The 26,572-nt window shown below is 42.4% G+C and overlaps 1 protein-coding gene across 23 annotated transcripts in view; it reads left to right on the forward strand.

Annotated features, from left to right (window-relative positions):
- The window catches only part of CLIP1 (CAP-Gly domain containing linker protein 1), a 127,329-nt gene that overhangs the window by 83,974 nt on the left and 16,783 nt on the right, over positions 1-26,572 (forward strand). For 16 of the 23 annotated variants that reach the window (XM_045457431.1, XM_045457424.1, XM_045457428.1 and 13 more), the window contains 7 exons: positions 9-165; positions 1,515-1,680; positions 1,778-1,993; positions 4,887-7,154; positions 8,308-8,424; positions 10,477-10,583; positions 15,632-15,752. In XM_045457431.1, coding sequence (XP_045313387.1) covers positions 9-165; positions 1,515-1,680; positions 1,778-1,993; positions 4,887-7,154; positions 8,308-8,424; positions 10,477-10,583; positions 15,632-15,752 — 3,152 coding nt within the window. The remainder of the gene's footprint in view (positions 1-8; positions 166-1,514; positions 1,681-1,777; positions 1,994-4,886; positions 7,155-8,307; positions 8,425-10,476; positions 10,584-15,631; positions 15,753-26,572) is intronic. The other 7 variants (XM_045457446.1, XM_045457441.1, XM_045457442.1 and 4 more) reach the window with 1 other exon arrangement.

The raw sequence follows: 26,572 nt of genomic DNA on the forward strand, positions 1-26,572 counted from the left end.
ATATTCAGATATGGAGGCAAAATTCAGAGAGAGAGATGACAGAGAAGAGCAGTTGATAAAGGCAAAGGAAAAGTTGGAAAACGACATTGCAGAAATTATGAAAATGTCTGGAGATAATTCTTCTCAGCTGACAAAAATGAACGATGAGCTGCGTCTGAAAGAAAGGTATGTACGAATGGTTATAGGGGCGCCCAATTTAGGTTGGCCTCTGAAGTAAGGTCTCGGAGGGAGCGGAGCCAGAATTCAGGGTGGTTCTGTTTTAAAGTTTCTTGTCTCTCTTCCTTCCTGTCATTACCCCGGTGTACCCTTCAGTCAACTACTGGACCTTCTAAGTAATACAGTATTGGGGACTTTTTCATGACTTGCAAAGAATTTTACCAAGGGCAGTGACATCTTTTACAGGCGCTTAACAATTTTTTAACCTGTTTCAGTGTAACGAAGGGTAGCCCTTATTACAGGCTTAGTAGGTATGTGCCCTGCACTGTGCTGGGTGTATTTTCTAATTCTTGTAACAATCCTGTGAGGTGAGTGTCTTACTCCCATTTTGAAGAGAAAGGAATTGAGGCTCAAGAAGTTGAAGTCACTCGCTTGTGTTCTGGCCCCAGAGAGCTCGCGGCTCTCGTCGCTGCGCTGTTCGTCCTCAGCGCTAGCTTCTTTTATCTTCACCTCTGCTGTTGTCTTTGTTCTGAGGTTCTTGTTGCTTTGATTTGTTTTTCTTTTAATAGCTTCCATACAAAAAGCAAATGTCTCATAAGGCAAAAAGCCTTCAGAGGACATTTTAGGCCCAGCGAGTCTGAAAGCGTGACTAGTTGGCAGTTAGGTTTGCATCCACAGGCCGGCGTGGGGTGGCGGGGCAGGTGGCGACTGGGCCTTGGTTGGCCGCCTCGGGTCAGACCCGCTGTGAGGTGGGTGCAGTTGCGCAGGCGGTTGTGGCACGGTGCCCTCGAGGAGCTCCATCTCTGCAGGTGTCGGACAGGTGTAAATCCCAGAGGGACCGCCCGAGTTTCCCTCCTCCGTTCTCGGAGTCGTCTGATAGCCTGTTCTCCAGGTTTGTGTCTCACGTCTTGTGTACATCTTTGTTGGACCACATTAGGATCTCGAAGCTAGTTCTTGAAGTTCTGAAGTGTCATTTTGTATCTTCTGTACTCAAGCGGCACTAGAATGAGTTTTTGATAATCTAGTCTGCTAAAATTTTGAAACTTAACTAAAATAACTCATTTCCTCATATATGTGTACTTTTCACTCATTTTTCCTTACTGATCTATTGACATAAAATGATAAACCTTCACAATTACAGTAGTTGTCGCCCCAAATAATGTATTTATAACTGTCACAATTGTTAAAATTATTCTTCAGGGCAAGTCAGGTTAATTTTTTGTTGTTTCAGACGTCATTAAGTTATTCACAACTTATAATCATTAATACAATTATTAATACTATCTTTCTAAGCATATCTTTGGAATTCAAAGCATTCTTTTGAAAGCTCTGACCCCTTGTATTGAAACTTGTTCTAGAACCGTAGAAGAATTACAGCTAAAGCTCACAAAGGCTAATGAAAATGCAAGCTTTCTGCAGAAGAATATTGGGGAAGTAACTCTCAAAGCGGAACAGTGCCAGCAGGAAGCAGCTAAAAAGCATGAGGAAGAAAAGCAAGAACTGCTGAGGAAATTGTCGGACCTGGTAAGGAGGCAATAAATGGGACTGTGTGTTGGCAGGAAGGTGAGGGGCAATGCAGATGCGGCTAGATGACTCTCTCCCTCATTCGGGCTCTCTGCAGGAGAAGAAGGTGGAAACGAGCCACAACCAGTGCCAGGATCTGAAAGCTAGGTACGAAGCAGCCAGTTCAGAGATGAAGGCGAAGCACGAAGAAACCCTGAAGAGCCTACAGAAGATGCTGCTGGACACAGAGGAGAGGCTGAAGGCCGCACAGGAGGAGAACAGTGGCTTGTTGCAGGAGATGGTGGAACTGAAAAAGCAAGCTGACAAGGCCAAAGTATGTCCTGGGAGACAGTTCAGTCGCTGTGTTGTGTCGAGGCTGCAGTGGGGCTTAGAGAGCGTCAGCGGATGGGACGGGGTACACTGGCCTTTACAAATGCTGACCTCTGAGGGCTTGGCGGGATGGCGAATTACGTTTTCCTGGCTTCACGTGTTTTCTGCCAGCTGCTGGTCCTTCTCGGGGTGGCGGCCACAGTACAGGGCTTTCCCCTGAGTGTCCTGTGTAGCCATCACCCCCCCACCCCATGCTGCTTGCTCCCTAGCTGTCACAGAGAGTCTCCTGTTGCCTGAGCTGTGTTTGCCTGCTTGCAACAGGCTTTGTGTCGTGGCCTCTAATCTTGGCCATCTTGCTGCTGCCTTGCACTGGGGTTAGGAGGGACATCTTGCAGCAAAGCGAGAAGCAGAGGCCGCGTGAAACAAGTGAGCATTGGAGAAACAGAGCTCCTAAACGGCAGATTAGAAGTGAGGAGTCTAGAAAGGGCTCTTATATGTCCCTGGAAGGCACTCTGAGCTTAATTGATAAGGAAGCTGGATGCAGGGGCTGGGAGGAAACGTTCTGTTATTAAATAGAGTAGAATATGATACGTTGAATTTCATTTTATGGTGTCAGGATCATATCTGCAACCCAGTATATTTTTGGACTCTGGTAGCTTAATGAAGTTCAACCATCCTTCTACTATTTAACTTTTCCCTCCTACTATTTAACTTGCTCAAAGAAAAGTAAATATTTGTCTTCAATTACTTTTAGTGTTTATACAGGAGTTTAGTGAAAAGGAAATGTAAGAGAGCATACATAGGACTTCAAACAATTCCCACCTAAAACTTGTTAATTAAATTGGACCATGACATAATTTATGTTATATATAAGATGCCTCCACTTTGTCTCACCTTCATGCTGGCCGTCAAGGATTTGTCTTCTCCCTGTTAAACAGCTCCAGTTTTACGAGTCATTTAACACTGGATATAATTTCCAGATTTTTTATCTTTATGGATCCCTTTATCTGGACAGACTCCAGGTTTGTTTTTTTTTTTAATGTCTGTTTATTTATTTATTTAGAGAGCTCCTGTGGGTGACAGTGGGGGAGAGGCAGAGAGAGAACACCAAGCAAACTCTGCACTGTGAGTGCAGAGCCTGATGCTGGGCTTGAACTCAGGAACTGTGAGATCATGACCTGAGCCAAAATCCAGAATTGGATGCTTAACTGCCTGAGCCCCCCAGGCACCCCCAGACTCCACTTTTTTAGTGTTTCCCTTAAAAAAAATGTTGCAGTTTGACGAAACCATGGCATTCTAGAAGTTTCTGTTAAGTCTCATTAATTTTGCTTACTGGCGTTTTGTTTTTTATTTTTTACAAGGGTCATTTGGTTAAGATTGTTCCCCCTCCAAAGTTGTCTTGATATCCAGTTTCTGTGGATTTCAGTATTGGTCAGCAACAGTGGCTCACAGACTATTTTATGAATCTGATGAGCCCTTAAAGTATTCCCTTCCTAGAAAATTTATATGCTCAACACACTTTATATAAGATTTCAGGAGGTTCATGGAGCCCACAGAACTTCTGTGTTTCCTAGTTTAAGACTCAGTGATTTGTAGCCATGCTGTCCAATCAGTAGCTACCAGCCACATTAATTTGAATTTTAGTTGTTCAATTTTAATAAATTACAAGTTTAGCTCCTTATTTGCACTCCCCACACTTCACGTGATCACCAACTACGCACATGACCAGTAGGCTACTATATTTGTGCAGATAACATTTAGACCATTGCAGAAAGTTCTGGACAGTGCTGGTATAGATAATGTGGTCAAGTCATTTTATAAACCAGTATATTAAAAAAAATTTTTTTTTATGTTTGTTTATTTTTGAGAGAGACAGAGCATGAGCAGGGGAGGGACAGAGACAGAGACACAGAATCCGAAGCAGGCTCCAGGCTCTGAGCTGTCAGCACAGAGCCCGACACAGGACCCGAACCCACGAGCTGCGAGATCATGACCTGAGCCGAAGTCGGCTGCCTAGCTGACTGGGCCACCCAGCACCCCTAAACCAGTATATTTTTTTAAACTCATTTTATTGGGCCGCATGGGTGGCTAAGTCGGTTAAGTGTCTGACTTTGGCTCAGGTCGTGATCTTGCGGTTTGTGAGTTCAAGTCCCACGTTGGGCTCTTTGCTGACAGATCAGAGCCTGGAGCCTGCTTTGGATTCTGTGTCTCCCTCTCTCTCTGCCCCTGCCCTGCTCATGTTCTGTCTCTCTCTTTTAAAAATACATAAAACATGAAAAAAAATTTTAATCATTTATTTCAGTCACCCAAACCTAGCAAATTGGTCTGTACTTTTAATAAGTTGTAATATTGGGATTAAATCAGCCAGGCCAATGACTGTCCTTTGGTAAGCTGATGTCTTATAGTTAGTTTGAAAAGCAACAATTTACTTTCCCCCACCCTTCCCCTCCCCCCTTTTGGTTAAAATATATTCACTTTTTGTAATTCTCTAGATTGTATTTTTAAAAATTCTTCTCTGAATTCTTCCTACAAGAGAAATAATTGGGAAGTTAGAAGGGCAGGAAAGAATTTCATACCCTGATGTCAAAGTCAAACTAACCATTTTTATCTCGTAGGTGCCACTCAGGGATGATTTCAAAAGTGTTTCAGAGATAAAATAAACCAGTAGATAGATCAGCCCTTCGCAAAGCTAAACCTGCCTTGTGTTATCCTTTAATGGGCTCTTTTCATCTAGTTCCCTACTTCCCCCCATCCCCTTGTCATCCAGGTAGTTTCTAGGACATTGATTGCAAAACATTTTAAGCTTGGGCGATTTAGGTTGCATTAAGCTATTTGGGCTCGCATTTGTCTGCTTGATTTCATTTTGTTTCCATTCTTTCCACCTTTTATTTCTGTAGTCGCTAACTTATTTGTTAACATCAGCCAAAAAAGAAACTGAACTAATGTCAGAAGAGCTGAGGGGTCTGAAATCAGAGAAGCAGCTTCTTGCACAGGAGGGAAATACTTTAAAGTTAGAAAAAGGTTCACTTTTATCAAAATTGGTAGAGGTGGAGGCCAAAATAACTTTACTTCAGGAAGATCAACAGAAACTGTGGTCGGTAAACGAAACTCTTAATTTAGAAAAGGAGAAAGTCTTAGAAGAAAAACAAGATGCTGAAAAGCTTTATCAACAGGAGCAGCTCCATAAAGAATCTTTAGCTGTTGAGAGAGAGAAATTACTACAAGAAATCAATATTGCGCAGGAAGAGCTTTTGAAGATCAGTATGGAAAATGACGCTTTGCAGGCTTCCAGAGCAAGCCTGCGGGCACTCACAGAAGAGCTCCAGCTCAGCAAAGATACTTTGATTGCTGAGTCTAAGAAGGATCAAGAAGAAAAAGGTCACCTAGAGGATCATATCAAGAAGCTCACTACTGAAAACCTTGCCTTGGCTAAAGATAAAGATGAAGTTATTCAAAAGCTGCAGAGCTCTTACGAAGAGCTAGTCAAAGATCAGAAAACCTTGGTGCAGGAGATTGAAGATCTCATGGCTGAGAAAAAGTCAGCTTTGGAGAAGCAGTCCGGTCTTGATAGCACGTGCATAGCCTTAAAAATGGAAAGAGAAAATCTTCTCCAGAACAACAAAGAGCTGCAGTTTGAGAAGGACGTGCTTCTTCAAGATCGGGAGAAGCTGAGTGCCAGCCTGGAGGCCGCCCTCCAGATCAAGCAGCTGCTCAGCACGGAAACCAGTGGGCTCCACACACAGCTAGACGATGCCAAGAGGGCTCTGAGGAAGGCTGAGCTGGACGTGAGGCAACTGCAGGCTACAAATAGCAGCCTCACAAAGCTCCTGGAAGAAATCGAGACCAGTCGGAAGATCACAGACTCCGAGTGCATCCAGCTTCTGCAGGAAAAAGGAGCCTTGGCCGCCTCGGAGAGAAAACTCTTGGCTGAAAAAGAAGAACTTCTAAGTGAGAACAGGCTCATTGCTGAAAAACTGAAGAAGTGCTCGGAAGAGGCCACCCTTATGGAGATGAGCCTGAATGAGAAGATCACTTACCTAACTTCTGAGAAGGAGGTGGTATGTCAGAAAATTGCTAAGCTCAAAAAGCAGCATGTCAGTCTCTTGAAGGAAAAGTCTGTCCTGGAAATGCAAAATGGAGATTTGCTTGCAGAAAGAGAGAACTCCATGAAAACCATAGGAGACCTCAAAAAGAAATACGATCAAGAGTCTGAAAACAGAAGAATCGTAGTGCACGAGAAGATGAAACTCCTTGGTAATCTCGACACTCTGAAGAAGGAGCTTCAGGAGAGGAAAAGGGAAAACCAATTGCTAGCAGCCACCAAGTGCGATCTCTCTCTGATGCTGAAAGAGGCTCAGAATGCCAGACAGAGTTTAGAGAAAGAGCACACGAGCACCCTGCAAGCAAAGGAGAGTCTGAATGCTGAACTTCAGACTTGCTGTTCTGAAAAGAGCATCTTGCTGCGGGATGGGTTGAATCTGCAAGAAGAGTGTCAGAGATTAAACAAGGAGATCCAAACAATTCAGCAGTCCTTCCTCCTGGAAAAAGAAGCCAGAGCGCAGGAAACTGAGTCATCCCTGTATGAAAGCAATAAACTTCATGGCAGGTTGGTCCTCCTGGAGCAGGAGCTGGAAGAGTTAAGAGCACGCACTAAGCAGCTTCAGTCTGAAAATTTTGTGCTCGTCCAAGAGAAGACCAAGTCAGAGCAGAGAGTGGTGGAGATAATTAAGGAAAAGGAACTCTTGAGCGCAGAAACGGCTCGACTCGCTGCCAACATAGAGACTCTGAAGAAAGATTTCGCCGCCTTGTCCAAATCCAAGTTAGAGCTGCAGGAACTGCACAGCTACCTCACCAAGATCCTGGATGACCTCCAGCTGAAGCACGAGACGACCCTGGCCGATCGCGCCAAGGTGGTGCAGGACAACAAGAACCTCCTGGCCGAGAAGAGAGACATGATACTGACCAAGGAGGAGCTCCTAAAGGAGAAGGAAAAGCTGGCAGAAAGCTACTTCATCCTTCAGAAAGAGATTAGCCAGTTGGCCAAAACCAACAGCCATATCTCAGCCAACCTCCTAGAATCTCAAAATGAAAACCGTATTTTAAGGAAAGACAAGAGCAAGCTCACCCTTAAAATTAGAGAGCTCGAGACTCTTCAGTCATTTACGGTAAAGTGGGAGGGTCAGGGACCAGCACCTGGACTACTAACACTGTGCACTAACTTCCTAGCGGCCTCCTGGAGAGGATAGGCACCCCACTGAATCCACTGCTCCTGTGTCTCAAGCTGTTTGTTACCACCTGAAGGGGCCACTCATTACTAAATCTCTAATCGCAGTTGTTTCCGTTAGAAAGAGGTGTGAACTGTGAATAAAAAGGATATCTTTTTTAATTTAAGGAGAAATTTACTAGAAAAAGTCAACTGTGGTTCTGAAAGGATTAAGAACAGTAGAAAAATGGGCACATATTGAAACATAGTATCTTCTGTTTGGCTTTTAACTGTTTTGTTGTGCCTGTCCTTCTGGACTTGGAACCCGCCAGTGAAATCTCCATGGCTGGCGGTCGGGAAGATATACTGCAGAATTTCTGGAAGCTTGATTAGACCACGTGAAATTGTAAGCAAGTGCCTTAAACATCTTTTAATTTATTTTTTATGAAAAACAAAAAATAAACGAACAAAAACATTGTTTTTAATGATTGTTTTCATATCTTAGCTAAGGATTTGTCTCCATATGCCTATTATCTTTTTTATTCACAGCCGTGTTTATATTCATTACCCACAGCTTCTCTCAGAGACCTTTCCATTTAATCCTTCTCATTAAACACTTGAGCCTTATGTTAATAACTGCCCAAATAATTTTTATTTTTCCTTGAGAAATTCCCCACCTAAATTACAAGTGATTTCAAAAGCCCCACATCTGAAATAGCAAGAATAGTGTTTCAAACACACAGCAGTAAATACGATTAAGAGAAAATTCAGCTATGTGAGGATGTTGGTCTTTACCATCCCTGAATGTTTCTCTCCGACATTGGTCAGAATGATGAGTGTGACTGTCAGCGTAACTTTGGAGCTTGGAAGATGTCGGTTAGAATGGTCTGAAAATCTGCCAGTTGCATATCGCAATTGGCTCGTTTGAGGAATGGCATGAAAAGGGTCTGTGGCTTTGTTCCCCTTTGGAGTAAAGACCTTTCATGTCTCGGTCTGTTTGTTTCGGCATTGGATTGGTGACTGGGCCTTAACCACACGAGACAGCGAGGGCTGCCTGAGCATCCCTGACGGGGTGGGGGGTGACCTCATTTCTCACGGTATTTTCTTGTATTTAGGCTGCTCAAACAGCAGAAGATGCCATGCAGATAATGGAACAGATGACCAAAGAGAAGAGTGAAACTCTGGCCTCCTTGGAGGATACCAAGCAAACAAACGAAAAACTACAGAATGAAGTAATCAGATTTAAATGGCTTTTTGTACAAAGGACAGCTTACCGACTTCATGGAATATTTGATCACTAACTCAGGATTGTTTATTTTTTGAAGTGTGGCCTTACACAGGTTTGATCTGTTAGCGGAGTCGAATGTCCACCAGAGCCATGATAATATTAAATAAAGTGTAATCCTTCATTACTTATTTAGTAGGATCAGCCTTTGAAATAATGAGGGGAAAACCTGAATAGTGTGGCTTTCTTATGATAACTTCAGTGACGGAACTGAAGAGAGAGGTACTCGTAATATTCTCTAGTTTTGTGTCTTTTATCTTAAATCACATACATTTTTTTTTTATTTTCACTCTCTCCCACCTTGAGCCACTAAATTCCATTCCTCGGCCCCAAGTTTGGCATAGGCCTTTTCTCGGTGTCATTCAGTCCTGATTCCCTTTTGTGTCATCTCCAGGCAGCCACTTCTGCGTCTCAGATTTGTGGTTTCAAGATCACTTTTATTCTGTTGAAAGTAGCATTTCTCATTCTTGGACCTATTTTTGATTCCCTTCCTCCCCACTCCCAGTTCATATCAGCCCCTTCTTTCTTTGGGAAGCAGTTACCTCTCGGTCCTAAACAGATTGATTCTCCAAAATAGTTAGGTGAAGTTCTGCCTGGCTTCAGATGTTTTTAAAAGGGATAGTCAGGTGAGACGTGAAGGAATTAAGCAGGGGAAGGGCTGGCCACATTGAATAGCTGCTCTGTAAAGCATAGGCCTTCTCACTATGCAGGTTCAAAGATGGAAATCTGTCAAGGCATGCACGTTTTAAGATACTTAAAGGGTAAATAAAACTACACACCCAGGGGTACATTTACAGAACTGATGGTCCTGATAGAAGAAGAAAAAGCATTAAAAAATCAGATGGTAATCACAGAAGTTAAAATGAATAAGAAGATTTTAGGGAATATATCTCATTTTTGAGGGTAGAATCAGGGAGAATTGTGCACTTTCATGATACAGCCCTTGGTGTCCTTGTTATAACCAGAATGTAAGACTGGCTAAATCATTTTTTTGGACCCTTTGTGATACTTGGTTTTTCTTGTTCTGTGAATCTGGAATTCCAGACTCCTCTATTAATTGTAGAGGCATTAAAAGGAACATTGTGGTGTTAAAACCATCGAGACACTTGTCTAGGCCTCCTGACTGTGGCATGTGACGTGGCAGAGGTATCTCTGTACAAGATGACCACACAAGTCCCAGGAAGCCACTCTGGGGCCAGGAGCACGCCTTGGGTCATGGACAGCCCGAGCGAGCTCCCTGTGCTTGGGAGCCCCTGTGCTAGGGGCTCTGCACCTAGAGCCCCAGTCACCTGCCAGAGCCCGTAGTTGGTCACGTCTCCGTCATTCTAGTGATGTGTCTGGCTCTCCTATCAGGGCCAGGCCCTAAGCTGGCTGCATCCCCCGTGGGCAGGTGATGGGGCTGAATGTATGAGTGCTTTTCAGCCTCCCTGCCGGGCTTTTTCCTCTTCAGGTCAGAGTTCAGATGGATAACCAAATCTTTTCCCACCCACAAAATACTTTAATTCAAATGTTTTTTGTAACGGGGACTCAGTACATTTAGTTCTAATGTTGACAAATACATCCGAAACTACTAATCTATGGGGAAGGACAGGGGTTTTAATTTTTATTGCAAAGAATAATTCTTGCTGATGTCATGCCTTTGCAATTTAGTTCTCGTGTTTGTTAAGAGGGGTCATACTTGAATAGCAAGTTCAATGGTGAATACTGAGAATTATATACAAAGTGGAAGCAAACCTTTATTGTAATTCATGTAGCAATTTAGTTTGACACTTTGGCCAGGTGTACAGAAAATGTCTGACTAAATGTAAGAGGGAGGTTTGCCGTTTATAATAGACGTGGTCATTTGCCGTCTCCTCACCTGGTAACCCCCCCCCCCCCTTTTTTGTACCTGACTAATTTCACCTATCTATTCAGTGCACGTTTGCATGAATATGTCTATCCGGTCCTGCCACTGGAAAATGAAATAATTTCATCGAGTTTTTTTTTCTTGGTCTTTAAGTTGGATACACTTAAAGAAAACAACCTGAAAAATGTGGAAGAGCTGAACAAATCAAAAGAGCTTCTGACGGTAGAGAATCAAAAAATGGAAGAATTCAGGAAAGAAATGTAAGTTCATGTCCTTTGAGAGAAACTGGGACTTTAATGTCACAAAAGTGAAAACGATACTAATGATTTAAAAAATAACTTGACAAACACTTGCTTGAAGTAAAAAGTAATCACCACCCTCTCTGTTCCCCGAATGCTTTAGCATACCTGGGAGCCCCTATAACCGCTTAGCTGTGAGGAAGCCAAGTCAAGATAGTAGCTGAGTTAAAGAAGCAAAACGAAAAGTGTGCTTGCTGCCTGAGAAGTTAGGACCCTTTATAAATAAATCTCTCAAGATCCTTTCTATAGGGAGATAAAAAGCATGTCGCTTTTGAGATTGTTAATCTTGATTTTAAGAGTAATTGAACCTCTGGCATGGAAGTCAGGGGAAAGGATTCTGGAAGAATCTTTTCTTTTTCATATTGTATTCATTTTTGAGAGAGAGAGAATGAGAATGAATATGAGCAGGGGAGGGGCAGAAGCAGGTTCCAGGTTCTGAGCTGTCAGCACAGAGCCCGATGTGGGCTCCCAACTCACAAACAGTGAGATTGACCTGAGTCAAAGTCCGACACTTAACTGACTGAGCCACCCAGGCGCCCCTGGAAGAATCTTTCTAATCCAGGTTTATCCATCAGTCTGCCACCTAGACGGCCACCTGGCCAGACAGGCTGGCCATGTTTCCTTTGTCAACAACACCTCCAAATCCTTGCCTTTCAGGTCTGTTAATTGTTGGTGTTTATCTGGCTTTTTCTAATTTTTTTTTTTCAACGTTTATTTATTTTTGGGACAGAGAGAGACAGAGCATGAATGGGGGAGGGGCAGAGAGAGAGGGAGACACAGAATCGGAAACAGGCTCCAGGCTCTGAGCCACCAGCCCAGAGCCCGACGCGGGGCTCGAACTCACGGACCGCGAGATCGTGACCTGGCTGAAGTCGGACGCTTAACCGACTGCGCCACCCAGGCGCCCCTATCTGGCTTTTTCAATGATCGTTTTGGTGTAGATTCCATGTTGCTCTTCGGTTCTGAGAGCTACACTCTATATCAACTCTGTGAACCTGGAAATGTAAAGGCAGTTAATCCAGTGAATATTGGAGTGTGTCTTCTGTGCTAGGAAGGATAAGAAGATGGATTTATACGGTCCCTGCCCTTGAAGGGTTTGTATTATTTATCCCCCCTTCTGATCGAACAAAGAGATTAGCTTCAAACAGAAACAAAAGCATCAGTTCCAGTACGATTTGTCGATCAAGCTTGGGACTAAACTGGTACATGGTCGGGTTCTTCTGAGAGTTGGTAAAATCCTCCAGAAGGAATCTCATGCGAGCAACTTAGGCAGTGCATGATTAATCCCTTCCTCAGTCTTAGTTTTGTGTGTGTTTTTTTAAAGTTTTTGTTTATATTCCAGTTAGTAAACATACAGTGTAAGATTAGTTTCAGGTGTACAATATAGTGATTCAGAACTTCCATACTCAGTTTTAATGATACTTCTCTAGACAGTGATTCAGCAGTTCCCCAAAATTCTGTTCACCTGCACAGATTGATCAGTCGACAGTTGTGATTGTGGCCATCAGGATGGGCTTGAGCTTCTTGGCCTTCTCAAGCCAAATCACACAGATAAAGGTCCCTGTGATGGGAAACAAAGTCATCGTCAGTTCCAAGAGGGTGGCTGCAGATCTGGTTTGGGACATTCCCGTGTGACACACGTCATTATGCTGCCCTGGCGCTTTGGGAGCACTGTTCACTTTAGTTCATTTGTGTCACACGGGCAGCTGGTGAGGGAGGATCTGAGCAGCAGGAGAAGATTCCCTAACCAACCTCCCACTGCCATAATCCCACCTCTGAGCTCTCTGGGCTGTACTAGGTAATGGAGGGGCAGGGCCAGTGTGGACTGAGCCAAGACAGCTCTTGGGATGTAGATAAAACTTCGCTTTCCTGCAGGCCTACTTGGAGTCTCTCGTGATGGTCATTGCATTGGTCTAGTGTTGAAGTGTTCACCATCCTCACTAAGTCTGTGTCATGTCGCCCACCTCCAGTTAGTATGGGGTGGTTTTATCTCCGTTAAGAGATCATTTTTTGCCCTTCTTCAAATGATTCCATGCAATAATAAAATCTTAGCCTCCTAACTCTGGACATGAAGGATCATGAGCAAAAGACTGAGGCTTCTGTTGCTGCTCCTCTAAACCATGGCCTGTCCTCTTCCCTAGAACCATTTTTCCCAGATCTCTGATCCCTGAGGGTGTAGTTGGGGTGAGGAGGAACCAGGACCACCCAGCAGACAGCCTGGGCTGCTTTTGATTCTCCGCCTTTTTATCTGGCCTACCAGGACTGAGGGGATTGCATCTTTTGTCAGTAACCTGGCGCACGGTGGCTGGGGTTCTTAGCAGGAGGAAGGACCAGTAGGACACAGCAGTGACAGGCATCGGAAGCTGGTAGAGGGAGTAGGAGGAGTAGGTTGAAAGAGCCCCTGCCCCTGGTGACTCATTGTTCCCTGCTGTAGACGTGGCCACATTTCAAGGACCACTAAAATAAATGTACTATGTAATGGGAATGGTGCTTCTCAAAAAAAAAAAAAAAACAGTTATTTTACTGTTCCTCAGCGCTCAAAGCTAGAGAATGAGCAGCTGATTATTTCCCAGCATGTATCTGGGATGCTTTGTGTTCTTTAGAACTTTCCTGGTATTTCCCCACACCTTAGATAGGACTTTGATTCCTGGAGGAAAATGGACACCAATGTAGGCACTGGAGTTCTCATTAGAACCACCTCCTGTGGAATATTGCCCCTGGCTCTGGAAACCCAGCACTTGTAGCTAAATACTCCTTTTCTTCTGTGCCATTTACTAGACTGGTTTTAGGAAAACTCTTGGTTAGCCAGCTCCTATTTTCAGGTGGAGAGAGAGAATAAAATGGTTTCTCCGAGTGTAATTTTGGATGTTAGGGAAAATGATATAAGCGGCTTAATTTTTGTCTTTACTCACCTGGCACAGTAATAAATCTAGAATATAGAATATACTTAGCATGGCAGTTAATTGATTGATAACAGACTTGTAAGTAGAATGTTTGCAATGCAGTCAATGTTAACAATATGTATCTTGCCTCTCAGATTAAAACTGGGATAGTCTTCTGTCGTGTAGAAAAAAAAGCAGCTTAAAAAAATTGTTAGAAATACTTGGAGGTATTTTTGGACTTATTCCCTGGAGTACTTCCGGAAGTTGGGCTATTAGAGCCTCCTTTCTGTACCCACTATGCTCTAAAGAAAAACGGGAAGGTGTTTCTATGTTGGAATTAGAGCGGAGGTCTGTCTGCCAATTTTAACTCCGGTTCTCTTGCTTCTACAACTTCCTGGCTTTATGATTTGGAGAAAATCTCTCACTTCCCTGAGCTTCAGTTTTCTCATCTTTAAAATATAAATAATAACATTAGCTTCCTTGGCTTTTGAGGATTAAATGAGAAAATAAATATTTGTGAAAACATTTTTATAGATCTTAACACATTGAATGTTGCTTTTACAGATCACTGCTTTAAGACATTTTGAAATTTCTTTGACTCCTTATTTTAATTTTCTTTACTGTGGGCTCTTAATAGCAACCAAGGATTCCAAAGGCCATTACAAGATGCACATCTTTAAGACACAGAGTAGGATTACATACTTCTCATTGACAGGCCATCCAGATGCCGAGACCAAACAGCCCCTGAGGAAGGCAGTGACCTCCTAGGAATAAAAGATTTGACCTCAGATGATTTCATCCTAAGTAAAAACTTCAGATTTGTCAGGAATTGATGGACTTTTGCCAGAAGATGAACTTGAGCTGTAGTGTGTGTGTGTGTGTGTGTGTGTGTGTGTGTGTGTGTTGATCCATAATTAGAATCAACCCTCTTAGCTTTTGTATGACCTGAGGCTAAAATTCCTTCTCCATTTTTTCCTCACTTGCTAAATAGACATCTCAGTGAAACACCTCATTTAATTTAATGTGCTAGGAAAATTTTTGTGTAGGTTTATTCCCCTAAATCTTACCCCGATATGCATATTATAGGTGGATGGAGAACTAAAACTCAAAAAACTGGAGATGCCAGGCATTGCCACACATTAGACAATTGAAGTTAAAAATAGATGTGTTCCTCTATCAGCAGATGGATTCATACCCAGATGACTTGGTTCAGGATTCAGCCACGTATGACAGCTCCCTAAATGGAGTTTAGCCAGCACAGACTTAAAATTCACAGTGGCATCAAAACCCTCTATGACAGAAAACTAAAATCCAGTGATCAAATAAAAGATTTTTAATACCCACATATAAAGGATAATAATTTGATTTGTGTATTTTGGATAATTTTAATATTGGGAAGATGTTTAATATACTTGTTCACATTTCATATGCTGACATTCATGATAGAGGTCAACAGGCTATATTTTTATTTGAGTCTTTTAATTACACATTAGCATTGTGGAAAGAATACAATCAAAGTGAACCACCTGTTATGTAATTGGAAAACCGCATTTCCTTTAGGCATTTCACCTCGAGTTGTCCTAAAAATATACTCAGATTCACGACAGTACTTGACTCTGACAGATACCGGCATACCGGCAAATGGGACCATTAGATTTTTATTTCTGCCAGAAAAAAACACATTACTGATTTGTGCAGTCAGTACAGAGTGCCTTGGCAGCAAAGTAAATCACTTTATCAACATACTGGGTTTGAGCATAATTTTCTAATGGAAATAGCCCTAAAGACCAGAGGACTGACCATTTCATTTGTCATTTATTTTATGGTAGCATGGATTTTTGGATGGGGAGTGTTCAGAAGTGGGTAAGTGTGGGTGGAGAGAGGGTGGATATCGTGTTTATTAGGTTTTAAAAAATAATGTAATAATTGTGGGTGGCAGTCCGCCTCCTGAGAGGTTAAAGCCATTTAGCCTCTCCTGCACGTAGATACCACTGCCTCCTGTTATTATAGATCCTATCAGGCACGTGACCCAGATATATTTTCCTCAGTGCTGTGAAGCCGGTCGTCTCCCACAGTTTCCTTGCCTGTCTTGTTTCTATGGTAACCCTGCACTCACTGTCCTTGCAGAGAAACCCTCAAGCAGGCAGCAGCTCAGAAGTCCCAGCAGCTTTCAGCATTGCAAGAAGAGAACGTGAAACTTGCTGAGGAGCTGGGGAGAAGCAGGGACGAAGTCACGGGTCATCAGAAGGTCAGTGGGCCTGGAGGGGGGTGCGGGGGGGCGTACCTTGCTCTCCGTGCTCCTGTCTGCTGCTGTTGGCAGGGCACTTGGAGGCCCCTCAGAGAGGTGCTCGATGTGGTCGGGTCCTTCCAAATGGGATTTCAACTTGTCTGTGTGGTAGGTCTCCTTGCTTTTCAAGTGTGCTGCTGTAGGACTTAGGGGAGGAGTTGACAGATGCTTATGGAAAAAAAAAAAAAGTAGCAACACTGGGAACTTGAGCAACTAGAAAATAAGACCTTTATTAGACAACCTCATGGCAATGCATTTCAATGGAAAGGAACAATATCTTCTCCCTACTATTGCCTGGATTTCAAAATTACTTTCCTCTTAAGGTTCTTTTTTTCTTTCATCAGAATTTGTTTGAAGGAAGCAAATTCTCAGAATATGGATTTGGTGTGGGGGTTGGCAGCTGTTTTTAAATAGAACTCTGCTTTTCTTTAAAAAAAAATTTTTTAAAGCATTTCCTAATGGAACTGTGTATGTGTGTGCACTTGTGTGCGTTGAATGTGATTTGCGTTACACCCGGAATGAGCCGTAAGCCAACCATAACCCATTTGCTTCCGTACTTAAATCAGAGAGATTTCTGATAAGTTTATTAAGCACTGAAACAAAACTGATTTTAAAGAATGACATATCCTGCTTTTTATTCTTTAGTAGTTGAATCAAAGTGCTAAATGGTAGTCCTATCTGGCCTCAGCAGAAGCTTCAAATGATATTTTTAAGAGAATTTTACCATGTGGTCATCAATTCATGGTTTACCCTTCAAGAGAATTTTTTCCCCCAGGAATGCTTGGCAAAGATTCCTTCTCACTTGGGATGGAGTAATCTGGGGTAATTGTATTGAGTACCCATTGACATGGCAGTTTGTGGCCAAAGCACTTTTTGGAGAGTTGATTTCAGACTTTAAAGTCTTTGTTACAGGGGCGCCTGGGTGGCTCAGTCAGTTGAGCGTCCGACTTCATCTCAGGTCACGATCTCGCGGTCCGCGAGTTCGAGCCCCGCATCAGGCTCTGGGCTGATGGCTCAGAGCCTGGAGCCTACTTCCGATTCTGTGTCTCCCTCTCTCTCTGCCCCTCCCCTGTTCATGCTGTGTCTCTCTCTGTCTCAAAAATAAATAAACGTTAAAAAAAAATAATAATAAAATAAAAATAAAAATAAAGTCTTTGTTACAGCTTTCCACAGTTTTCTTACTTCACAAACGGAATGCCACATCTCTCCAAACTCCAGGATGATGATGATGATGCTTTTGGTGATACTAGTTCATGTTTATTGGCTCTTACTATACGACAAGCACAAATGAATGATAACTGTCATCTCAATCTTTACAATAATTCTAGGCGATGGCACTGCCATTATTTCCGCTTGTCAAAGAGGAAACAGGGATATGAGGATAGTAATTTGCTCGTCCTCATTCAGCTTATAGTCAAGAAATGTTTGCCATCTTCTGATTTGGGTCAGGAAAAGGATCAAAGTGGATTGACTTAAATAGGGTCAGTGCCCTCTCCTTTAGTTAGTATGTGAGAAACTGGAGTTCATGAAAAATAGAAGCCCTTTGACCAGATGAGGTCCTCTTTTTCCTGGCACAAACTAGAGCGTCTAAAACATTGGGCAGCTGCTCTGTCATCACTGTGTCTGTAAATTCTTGCAAGAGCAGGGTCTCTGAGAGGTGCATCTCGTTTGACCTCATGGAACATCTCCAGTAGAGAGAGTGGATTCCATACATGGGAGGAGCACAGAGAAATCCTCCTCGAGTCTCATGTTGTGCCCTTAACTGGACTGTTGACTGCGTTTCTTGCTTGTGTGTCTCTGTAGGGAAAACAGTGGGAGGAGGCATCTTGCTACCTTGGCCAGGGCTCTGCCGGGCTCCCTCACCCGTGTTCTTCTCTTCTGCATGTTGGCATTTGAATTGCCTTCCTTTTGAAAAGGTTTTGCCACTAGAAATTTGAAAGTTAGTGACTTTGAAGGGTGTTACAGAGCAGCACGTTCAAGAAACAACTAAGAAAAGTGACTTCCCTTTAAAGAACAGATTGTTAGGCCCTTCATAGTTCTGTGCTTTACTCAGAAGAGAGAGATAAGTGGGTATGAACTAAATAATAGGCTTCAATGGTAGAGCTCGTTGACCATGATAATGATTATCAAGGAAGATTATGGGTAATTCTTCCCTTGAAATAAATAAAAGTATATATGTAGTGTCTATGTGTGTTTATTTCAAAAGACTGGAGAGAACCACCCATTTAAAATGATTTAGAAACAACCTTAGTCTACAGAAGACTGATTAATTCATCAGCTCTATTCTTACTGTATAATCTCCACGAGTCTGGAGTACTGCTTACTTCTGTAAAATCACACATTTCACATTATTACTTACTGTAGTCAAGCCAAACTATTGATCAACTATGTTTAGAAATATACTCCAGAGCCACCTTGTTTGGCAGAAACCTTGGTTTTAGGAAAAAAAAAAGGAATTCTGAGAAAGAATTTTAATTGTCATACTACAGAAACATTGAGTGTTTCATTCTAGGATTAAGACCGTGGAGGTGAAGTTGACAGGGGATGGGTAAACACTGACCTAGGACCTGGGTTCTTCCTGAGTCCTTTATTAAGTAGCATCGTAATTCACCAAACATGTACCAAGCTGATGGTCTTGCATGTTTCACAGAATCATCACAACATGCCTCTGAGACAGGAAGGCTATTATTTTGTAGACCAGCTGACACTCAAAAGTGGACCAACTTGCTAAGGACACACAGCTAGGCGGTGGAGCTGAGACCTGTACTCCTGTCAGACTAATTTGGAGGCCTCTTTCCGTACTTCTATACTGAGAATAAAGCTTATTTCTACTTGATAATTAAGATTAAAAAAAAAGAAAGAAAAACTTGTGAGCTAGGACTGGTGTGGGTGGATGGGGTCAAACAATGCTATAGAAATGCCCTCTCGATGTGTTGGTATTTTTTTTTCCTGCCTCAAGTATTTATTTTGCTTAAAAGCCCAAGACACCCCAGAATCTGTTCTCCATCTTAGGCATCTCACTGGGATTATTTGCTAAGGATTTTTACTTCCTTGAGAAGCCCCCTTCACTATGGGGACTATTTGATTTCCTGTTTGTCAATTGGATGTGAGGTGATTTATCAAAATAAAAGAACCCTGACTCCCGTGGCAGTGGTACTGTAGAATATTCTTTTTATCAATTAAAAAGATGTAGAAAATTTGTGAAATTAAGAGGGTTAGTCATGAGCAGCACTGGTTGGTCAAAGTTGGGCAGTGATGTCAGTTTCCACTCTTAGGTAGAAATTCTCATTGGACTTGATTGACAAGTGGGTATCGTGTGCCCCCGTGAAGAAGTATTTCAGTAATCGGAAGGACTCATCTATTTGTTGATAGTCCTCTGGAACAGAGCTGGCAAATCCAGAAACAGACCCACACGTGTGCATTCTTTTTTGTCTGTTCTCCCTACCAGACATTCTCCTTTCCAAAGGAAAATTGTGTAAGCCTCCTTTCCCAAGTGGGAGACTACTTTTGTGGGGGGAGGGGAGCAAAAACCAGGGTCAGCTGGGATTGTAAGAGGCGTGATTTATCTGGCATCAACAGTGACAGAAATCTTTAGAGACTGTCACAGAGTGCCTTGTCTTTGAAAAGTGAGTATATTAGATTGAAACATATGCAATTGCTTTCATTTTGCAATTTCCTAGTGTTCACTCTAGTAGTTAACATAACCTACTTCTTGATAACTGACGATTATGAAGACTGTTGTAATTATATAACTGCCGTTGACTGCTTCCACCTTCGCTTTGACGCCTGAGGGCTGACTAGTTTCATGCTGCTTCAGGGGTGTGTGTGTGTGTGTGTGAGTGAGTGAAAATACACGTAACATAAAATCTACTGTTGGAACCATCTTACAGTGTACAATTCAATGGTATTTGGGACATTCACAGTGCAGTGTGGTCATTACCTCTGTCCAGTTCCAGAACATTTTCATCACCCTGAAAGGAAACCCCAGACTTGTTTAAGCGCTCACTTCCCATTTCTTCCTGCCTCCCAGCCCCTGGCGACCACTCATCTATTTTCTGTCTCTATGGATTAGCTTGTTCTGGATGTTTCATACAAGAGGAATGATAAAACACATGACTGTTGGTGACTGGCTTCTCTCACTCAGTGTCGTGCCGTCGGGGCCCATCCGTGTTGTAGCAGGCGTGAGGGCTTGCTTGCCTCTTGGCTGAATGGAATTTTATTGAATGCGTACCCCTCATGTTGTTTCTGCCTCTGCTTCAGGTGTTTCGGGTCTCCTTTCTCCATCCAAATGGTCGCCTGTCCCTGCTGATGTCTGTCTGCCTCCCTGCCTATGGCCACTGTGTCTTATTGCCACTTGGTATCTTTAGTGGGTGGGGAAATCCTTCTCACTTCCTTAAAAGCTCTTCTAAATCTTGCCACACTGGTCATACTTACAGTCCTGTCTTCTTTTCTTTACTTCCAGACTTTTAAAAAGAGTAATATTTTCTGCCTTCAATTTCACCCCCCATTTTCTTCGCAATCCCCTGCTGTCTGCTTTTCGCCACCGCCAGTGCACCACTGAAGTGACTCTCACCTGAGTCATCACTTACCTAGTGACAGCACAAGTGCGTGGCTTCCTTTCCATCCTTTCTGAACATTTGGCGTCTCCACCTACGTTCTTGACTTTCCTCCTTTGACATCTTCCACCCTCTTGGCTCATGTTTGTCCTGCCACCCCTGGTCAGTTGCCATATGCAGGTCCGCATTTACATTTTTTCTGTCCCCATGTGGTAAACGTCTCCTCATTGTTAGGCCCATCCTCTAGCCTCGGGGGTGGCTGCTGTCCAGGACTCTGTCATGCTGAGAATGCCATGTTGTGTCTCCACACAGGCTGTGAGATGGTGGGAATCACAGGGCATGCTGTATAGTTCGAATGAACAAATGAATGATTAAATGCATACCTCGCTTTTAGCGGGGCCTCAGGATGCAGAAACCTTGACTGCCTTTTTTTTTTTTTTTTTTTTTTTTTTACATTATTTCATTTACTTCGAGTTTCATAGCTTTGTTATAGAGAGTTGTGGTTGCCGGAAATGTGATGAGTGGGGCATTTGCCCCCTGTGGATAGAGGAAGCGCACAGCGCAAAATCAGGCAGGGTCTGGGAGAGTCAAGATTAATGGAAACTATACAGAGCATTATTTCCTTTCGTAGAGAATACTAAAAATAATTACAGTGATGTGAGCTCTTCTATAGAAATAGTCACCTTAAGTAGTAACTTTTGAAATGTCTGATTTATCATTTCCAAACCTCACACGTATTCCCCCTTGTAAGGACTGCAGATACACTGAGCTGTCGCTATGGGAACAGTGCTGATTTCTCTCCCCACTCCCCTTCCCAGTTATTTGCAAAATGAGATTACAGCTTGTTGTTACAGGACAGGGATTAGATGCCTCAATAACTGTATTTTATCAACACTTCTGACAAAGGTTACAACAAATGCAGTCTCCAAAATTTGAGGTTACCGTTGAGATTGATTTATGACTAATAGCCTGCAAATGTTAAATAGGCCTGAACTTGCAGACATGAATGTATAGGAAAGGAATGCACTCTTTTTCTTTTCTTTCTTTTTTTTTTCTAACTCTCCTGCCCAATGTGGGGCTCTAACTCACAACCCAAGACCAAGAGTCACATGTTCTACCGACTGAGCCAGCCAGGTGCCCCAAGGCAACACCATTTTTAGCTTGTCCTGTTTTATTTTGGAAAACAGTGGTTATTAGCCATCGTAATTTTAATCTGGGCTCCGGATACTTCTGGGCAAGTAGGGCTGAGTGAAGCTGATCACAGAATCTTTCTCCTTCAATACCTAATGAAGTGAACACACTCTTCTATTAAAAAATGTCTCCAGGAAAATCTCTCCAGCAAAGCCAATCGGCTTCATGCTTTCAGTAAACATTAAAATTTGGCAACCAAGAAAAGAAACAAGATGGTGGTTTGACTCTGTTGACACTGTTCCCAGTGGTAAGAGAAAAGAAAATGTGTAGCAAAATCCTGAGCATTTTTATTCTGCTTCTCTCCATGCTTGTGCCCAGTCCAGTTTAGGGAAAATTAGATGGAAGAGGCGAATAGTCCGAACAGTCACAGAACAATCTTTGAGGCTAGAAGTTCTCTTTGACCATCTCAGAATTTTACCAGAGGCAGGAAGAATTGCTGGGCGTCATTTTCCATAGTGAGTCTAGTCAACAGAGTGGCTTAAGTAAAAGGATATGGAGGAGGGGCTTCCTCTCAAATGATAATAAGTCCACAGGAGGGGAGTCCTCTACTCAGGAATGTCCTCAGGGAACCCTCCTCTTCCTTTCTGCTCTTCTTTCTGCTACCCTTACTGCACACAGATGGTCACAGGGCATTGGTGAAACTTTGCTGGAGGAAGTAGGGGAAAGCCAAAGTGGGGAAGGGCAGAAAGGCCTTCTCTTTACGTGATTTTGTCTTTCAGCTTGGAGAGGAAAACTCCTATCCCTGTAATAGTGTCACATAATCACCTCCAGCCATAAATGAGGCTGCCTTCCCATCTTTGGGAAGGGAAGGCAACAGAGATGAGACTACATGTTAAAAAGACAATTTTGTGTCTGCCTGAGACTGAAGCCTGAGGACACACTGCTGTGGGAATAGGATTGCCTTTGTTCAGAGGGGACACTAAAAGAAAAGTCCATGAAAGAGACCTCCAGCCCAGATGCTGTGTATCCCCTTTGCTGTGCTCCCTCCCTCTTTGCCCTCCAGCTATAGACATGTATAGACTGCAGTGCCCAGATTTTTCCGTGGTAGCTTGGAGATGAAGATTAAAGGTCTCAGATAAAATAGGAAGGGTGTCAGGGAAAATTAATTTGCATCACATATGAGCAAACAGACGGTCTCAGTAGAGCTGCCCACAGTAAGATGAACACTTGAATGCCTATCGTACTGAAAGAAGAAAAAAGAAAAGAAAGGAACACAGGAATCCAAAGAGATGAGGAATTCAGGCCGCGAAAAAGCATTACCCAGAGTGGAATATTGCTTTGTGCTCTATAAAAACGCCAGTGACTTAAATAAAGCGGGTGTTCAAAGAAGAGATGACACAAGTGGAACAGAGAACGTGACAAGTCAAGGAAACAAGTGAGGACCAAAACAGCACCGTGTCGGGACTGAAGTCAGAAACAGAGAAGAGCCTAATGAACATTTCTAAACATCTGGAGGGAAGGCTTGAGGTGGTTATAACAAAGAGGGAAACAGAGATACTAAAGAATAAGAGGAAAGCTTTGGAGGACAGAGATCATCTGAATGAATATAATTAACAACTCTGAAAACTCTGAAAGAGGGAATTCAACAGAATTCAGAAAGAAAGTGTTAGGAGGTAAAATAGGGAAATTTCCCCCGCGTGAAGAACTGAGTCTACATATAGGAAGGACAGTAGGGGGGCGCCTGGGTGGCTCAGTTGCTTAAATGACCGACTCTTGGTTTCAGCTCAGGTCATGATCTCACAGTTTGTGGGTTTGAGCCCTGTGTCGGGCTCTGTGCTGACAATGCACAGGCTGCTTGGGTTTCTATCTCCCTTTCTCTCTATAAACTTAAAAAAAAAAAAAAAAGGAAGGACATAGTAGGATGTAGGGAAATTCAATTAGAGAATCTTGGGTGAGGGGGTTGGTAGTGGTGGAGGAGGATATTGGTCCAAAGCAATTGACATAAAAAAAATAACACTGGTTATTAATGAAATTTGAGAATATAGAGCTAATTCTTGAGATGCCCAGGCAGGAAAGGCATATTCCTTATAAAAAGGTAAAAAAAAAAAAAAAAAAAAAAAAAAAAAAAGAGGGCGGTGGCCCCCAGGTGGCTCAGTTGCTTAAGCATTCGACTTCAGCTTAGGTCATGATCTCACGGTTTGTGGGTTTGAGCCGCTCATCTGGCTCTGTGCTGACAGCTCAGAGCCCAGAGCCTGCTTTGGATTCTGTGTGTTTCTCTCCCTCCCCTGCTTGTGCTGTCTCTTTCTCAAAAATAAATAAACATTGGGGCGCCTGGGTGGCGCAGTCGGTTAAGCGTCCGACTTCAGCCAGGTCACGATCTCGCGGTCTGTGAGTTCGAGCCCCGCGTCGGGCTCTGGGCTGATGGCTCAGAGCCTGGAGCCTGTTTCCGATTCTATGTCTCCCTCTCTCTCTGCCCCTCCCCCGTTCATGCTCTGTCTCTCTCTGTCCCAAAAATAAAAATAAAACGTTGGAAAAAAAAAAAATTTAAAAAAATAAATAAACATTTAAAAAAATGAAATGGTCTCCTTTCCTGAAAACGGAGGTATTTTTAAAAAATATACTAACAATAAAATGAAAAGGTAAAAAAAAAAAAAAAAAAACACCCAACCCACAACCCAGTGCAGCCACATTGAATGCGAGAAAACTGTGCCACAGTGTTCCCAGAGTTCTGAGGGATAGAAAATAGGATGAGGAGTGTCCTATCCTGGCAATTATTCACAGATGAAAGGACAGGTAGATGTTTTCAAAAAACATCTGAAAAAATATCATGAAAGAACTCAGAAGCTATGGCATCTCTGAATCCTTCTGAAAAGTAGCTGCTTGCTGATAAAATCTGGCCGTGAATCAAAATACAGGACTTATCTAAAGAGAAATTGTGGCAAAAGGACTAGTACTGGTGTGAGCACTAAATGCAAGTAAGTAGACAACTAAGCTAACAGCTCAGGGAGCTACAGGTATGGAATAGAATTATGTTTTAACTTTATTTGGAAATTATTTCAAACTTTGCAAAAAAAAATTATAAAAATAGAACACAGAATACTCAAATTCTCTAAGGACTTGTTTTTACCTTAACCAAAGTGCAGTTACCAAATTCAGGAAGTTTTAACACTAGTATTCAATGTACAGGCCATTTTCCTGTTCAGGCAGTTGTCCCAGTAAATGACCTTTATAGTTTTTCCCCATCTCTGGCTCAGTATCCAGTCCAGGATCATGCATTTCTTTCTCCCTTCCCCTCCCTTCCCCTTCTTTTCTTTTTTAAAACTATATTTATTTTTGAAGCAAGAGAGAGCACAGGTCGGGGAGGGGCAGAGAGCAGGAGAGAGAAAGAATCCCAAGCAGGCTCCACACCCAGCGTGGAGCCCAACATGGGGCTTGAACTCACGAACAGAACTGTGAGATCATGCATGACCTGAGCCGAAATCAAGAGTCAGACGCTTAACCAACTGAGCCATCCAGGTGCCCCCAGGATCATGTATTTCATTCACTGACTTCAGTCTCTTCTCATTTTCTTTATCTGGAATGCTGCTTCTGCCTTTTTTCAGTCAAAATTTCATGACTTGACTCTTTTTTTCTTTTATAAAGCATTTCTTTTTTTTTTTTTTTCAATGTTTATTTATTTTTTTTGGGACAGAGAGAGACAGAGCATGAACGGGGGAGGGGCAGAGAGAGAGGGAGACACAGAATCGGAAACAGGCTCCAGGCTCTGAGCCATCAGCCCAGAGCCTGACCTGGGGCTCGAACTCACGGACCGCGAGATCGTGACCTGGCTGAAGTCGGATGCTTAACCGACTGCGCCACCCAGGCGCCCCTCTTTTTTTCTTTTAAAGAACAGGCCAATGATGAGGTATAAAATCCTTCATTTTGGGTTTGTGATTTTTCATCACGATGGTTATACATTTTTAGCAGGAAGATAATTGATGTTGTATCCTTCCAAGAGTCATGTGATGTTGCTTTATCCCATTTATTGGTGGTGTTAATTTTGATCATTGAGTGTAAGTTTAAAACATTTGCAAGGTAAAAAGAAAAAAAGGAAAGAAAAAGAAAAAAAAATAGACAAATATAAAGAGAGAAGACGTCTAACAAAATTTGAGGTGGTAGAGTGGAAATAAAATGGAAGAAAGCAACCACGAATAAAAATTAGAGACTAATTGACATGTGTGGGCACTGTGTAAAAAGAATTACTTCATACGTATTGGCCTCGCTCAGTCACAGTCCCCTGCCCTATGGCCACACAATCAACAGCATTCTTGACAAAGAACCATCCTATCCATGTGTGTGTGTATTAAAAGATACAAATATATTCATATACATATATTTATGTTAGAAGATACAAATATATTCATATACATATATATATATATACATATATATATATATATATATACACACACACACACACACACGTATATATATATGTGGTTACAACAGGTTTTCAGGATACAGGGTTTAATAGGCAAAAGTCAGTCATTATGTATCAGCAATGAACAAGTGGAGTTTGAAATTGAAAACTTAATACCATTTACATAAGCACTCCCCAAAATGAAATACTTAGGTAAGTTTAATAATGTATGGACAGCATCTGAGGAAAAACTACAAAACTGTGGTGAGCAAAATCAAAAAAGAATGAAATAAATGGAGATATCCTTTGTTCATGGATAGATACTCAATACTGTCAAGATACTGACTCTTCCCAACATGATCTATAGATTTAACACAATTCCAGTCAAAATCCCAACAAGTTCTTTTGTGGATATTGGCAAACTGATTCTGTAGTTTATATGAAGAGGTTAAAGACCCCAAATAACCAACTCAGTATTGAAGAACAACAAAGTTGAAGGATTGACACTACCTGATTTCAAGACTTAGTATAGACAAATAGGTCAATGGAATACAGAGCTCAGAAATAGACTCACGTAAATATAGGCAACTGATCTTTGACAAAGGAGGAAAGGCAATACAATGGAACAAAGATTGTTTGTTCAGCAGATAGTGCTGGAACAAGTGGATGTCCACATGCAAAAAGGTGAATCTAGA

This window comes from Leopardus geoffroyi, chromosome D3 (assembly GCF_018350155.1).
Source record: "Leopardus geoffroyi isolate Oge1 chromosome D3, O.geoffroyi_Oge1_pat1.0, whole genome shotgun sequence".
Taxonomy (NCBI): Eukaryota; Metazoa; Chordata; class Mammalia; order Carnivora; family Felidae; genus Leopardus; species Leopardus geoffroyi.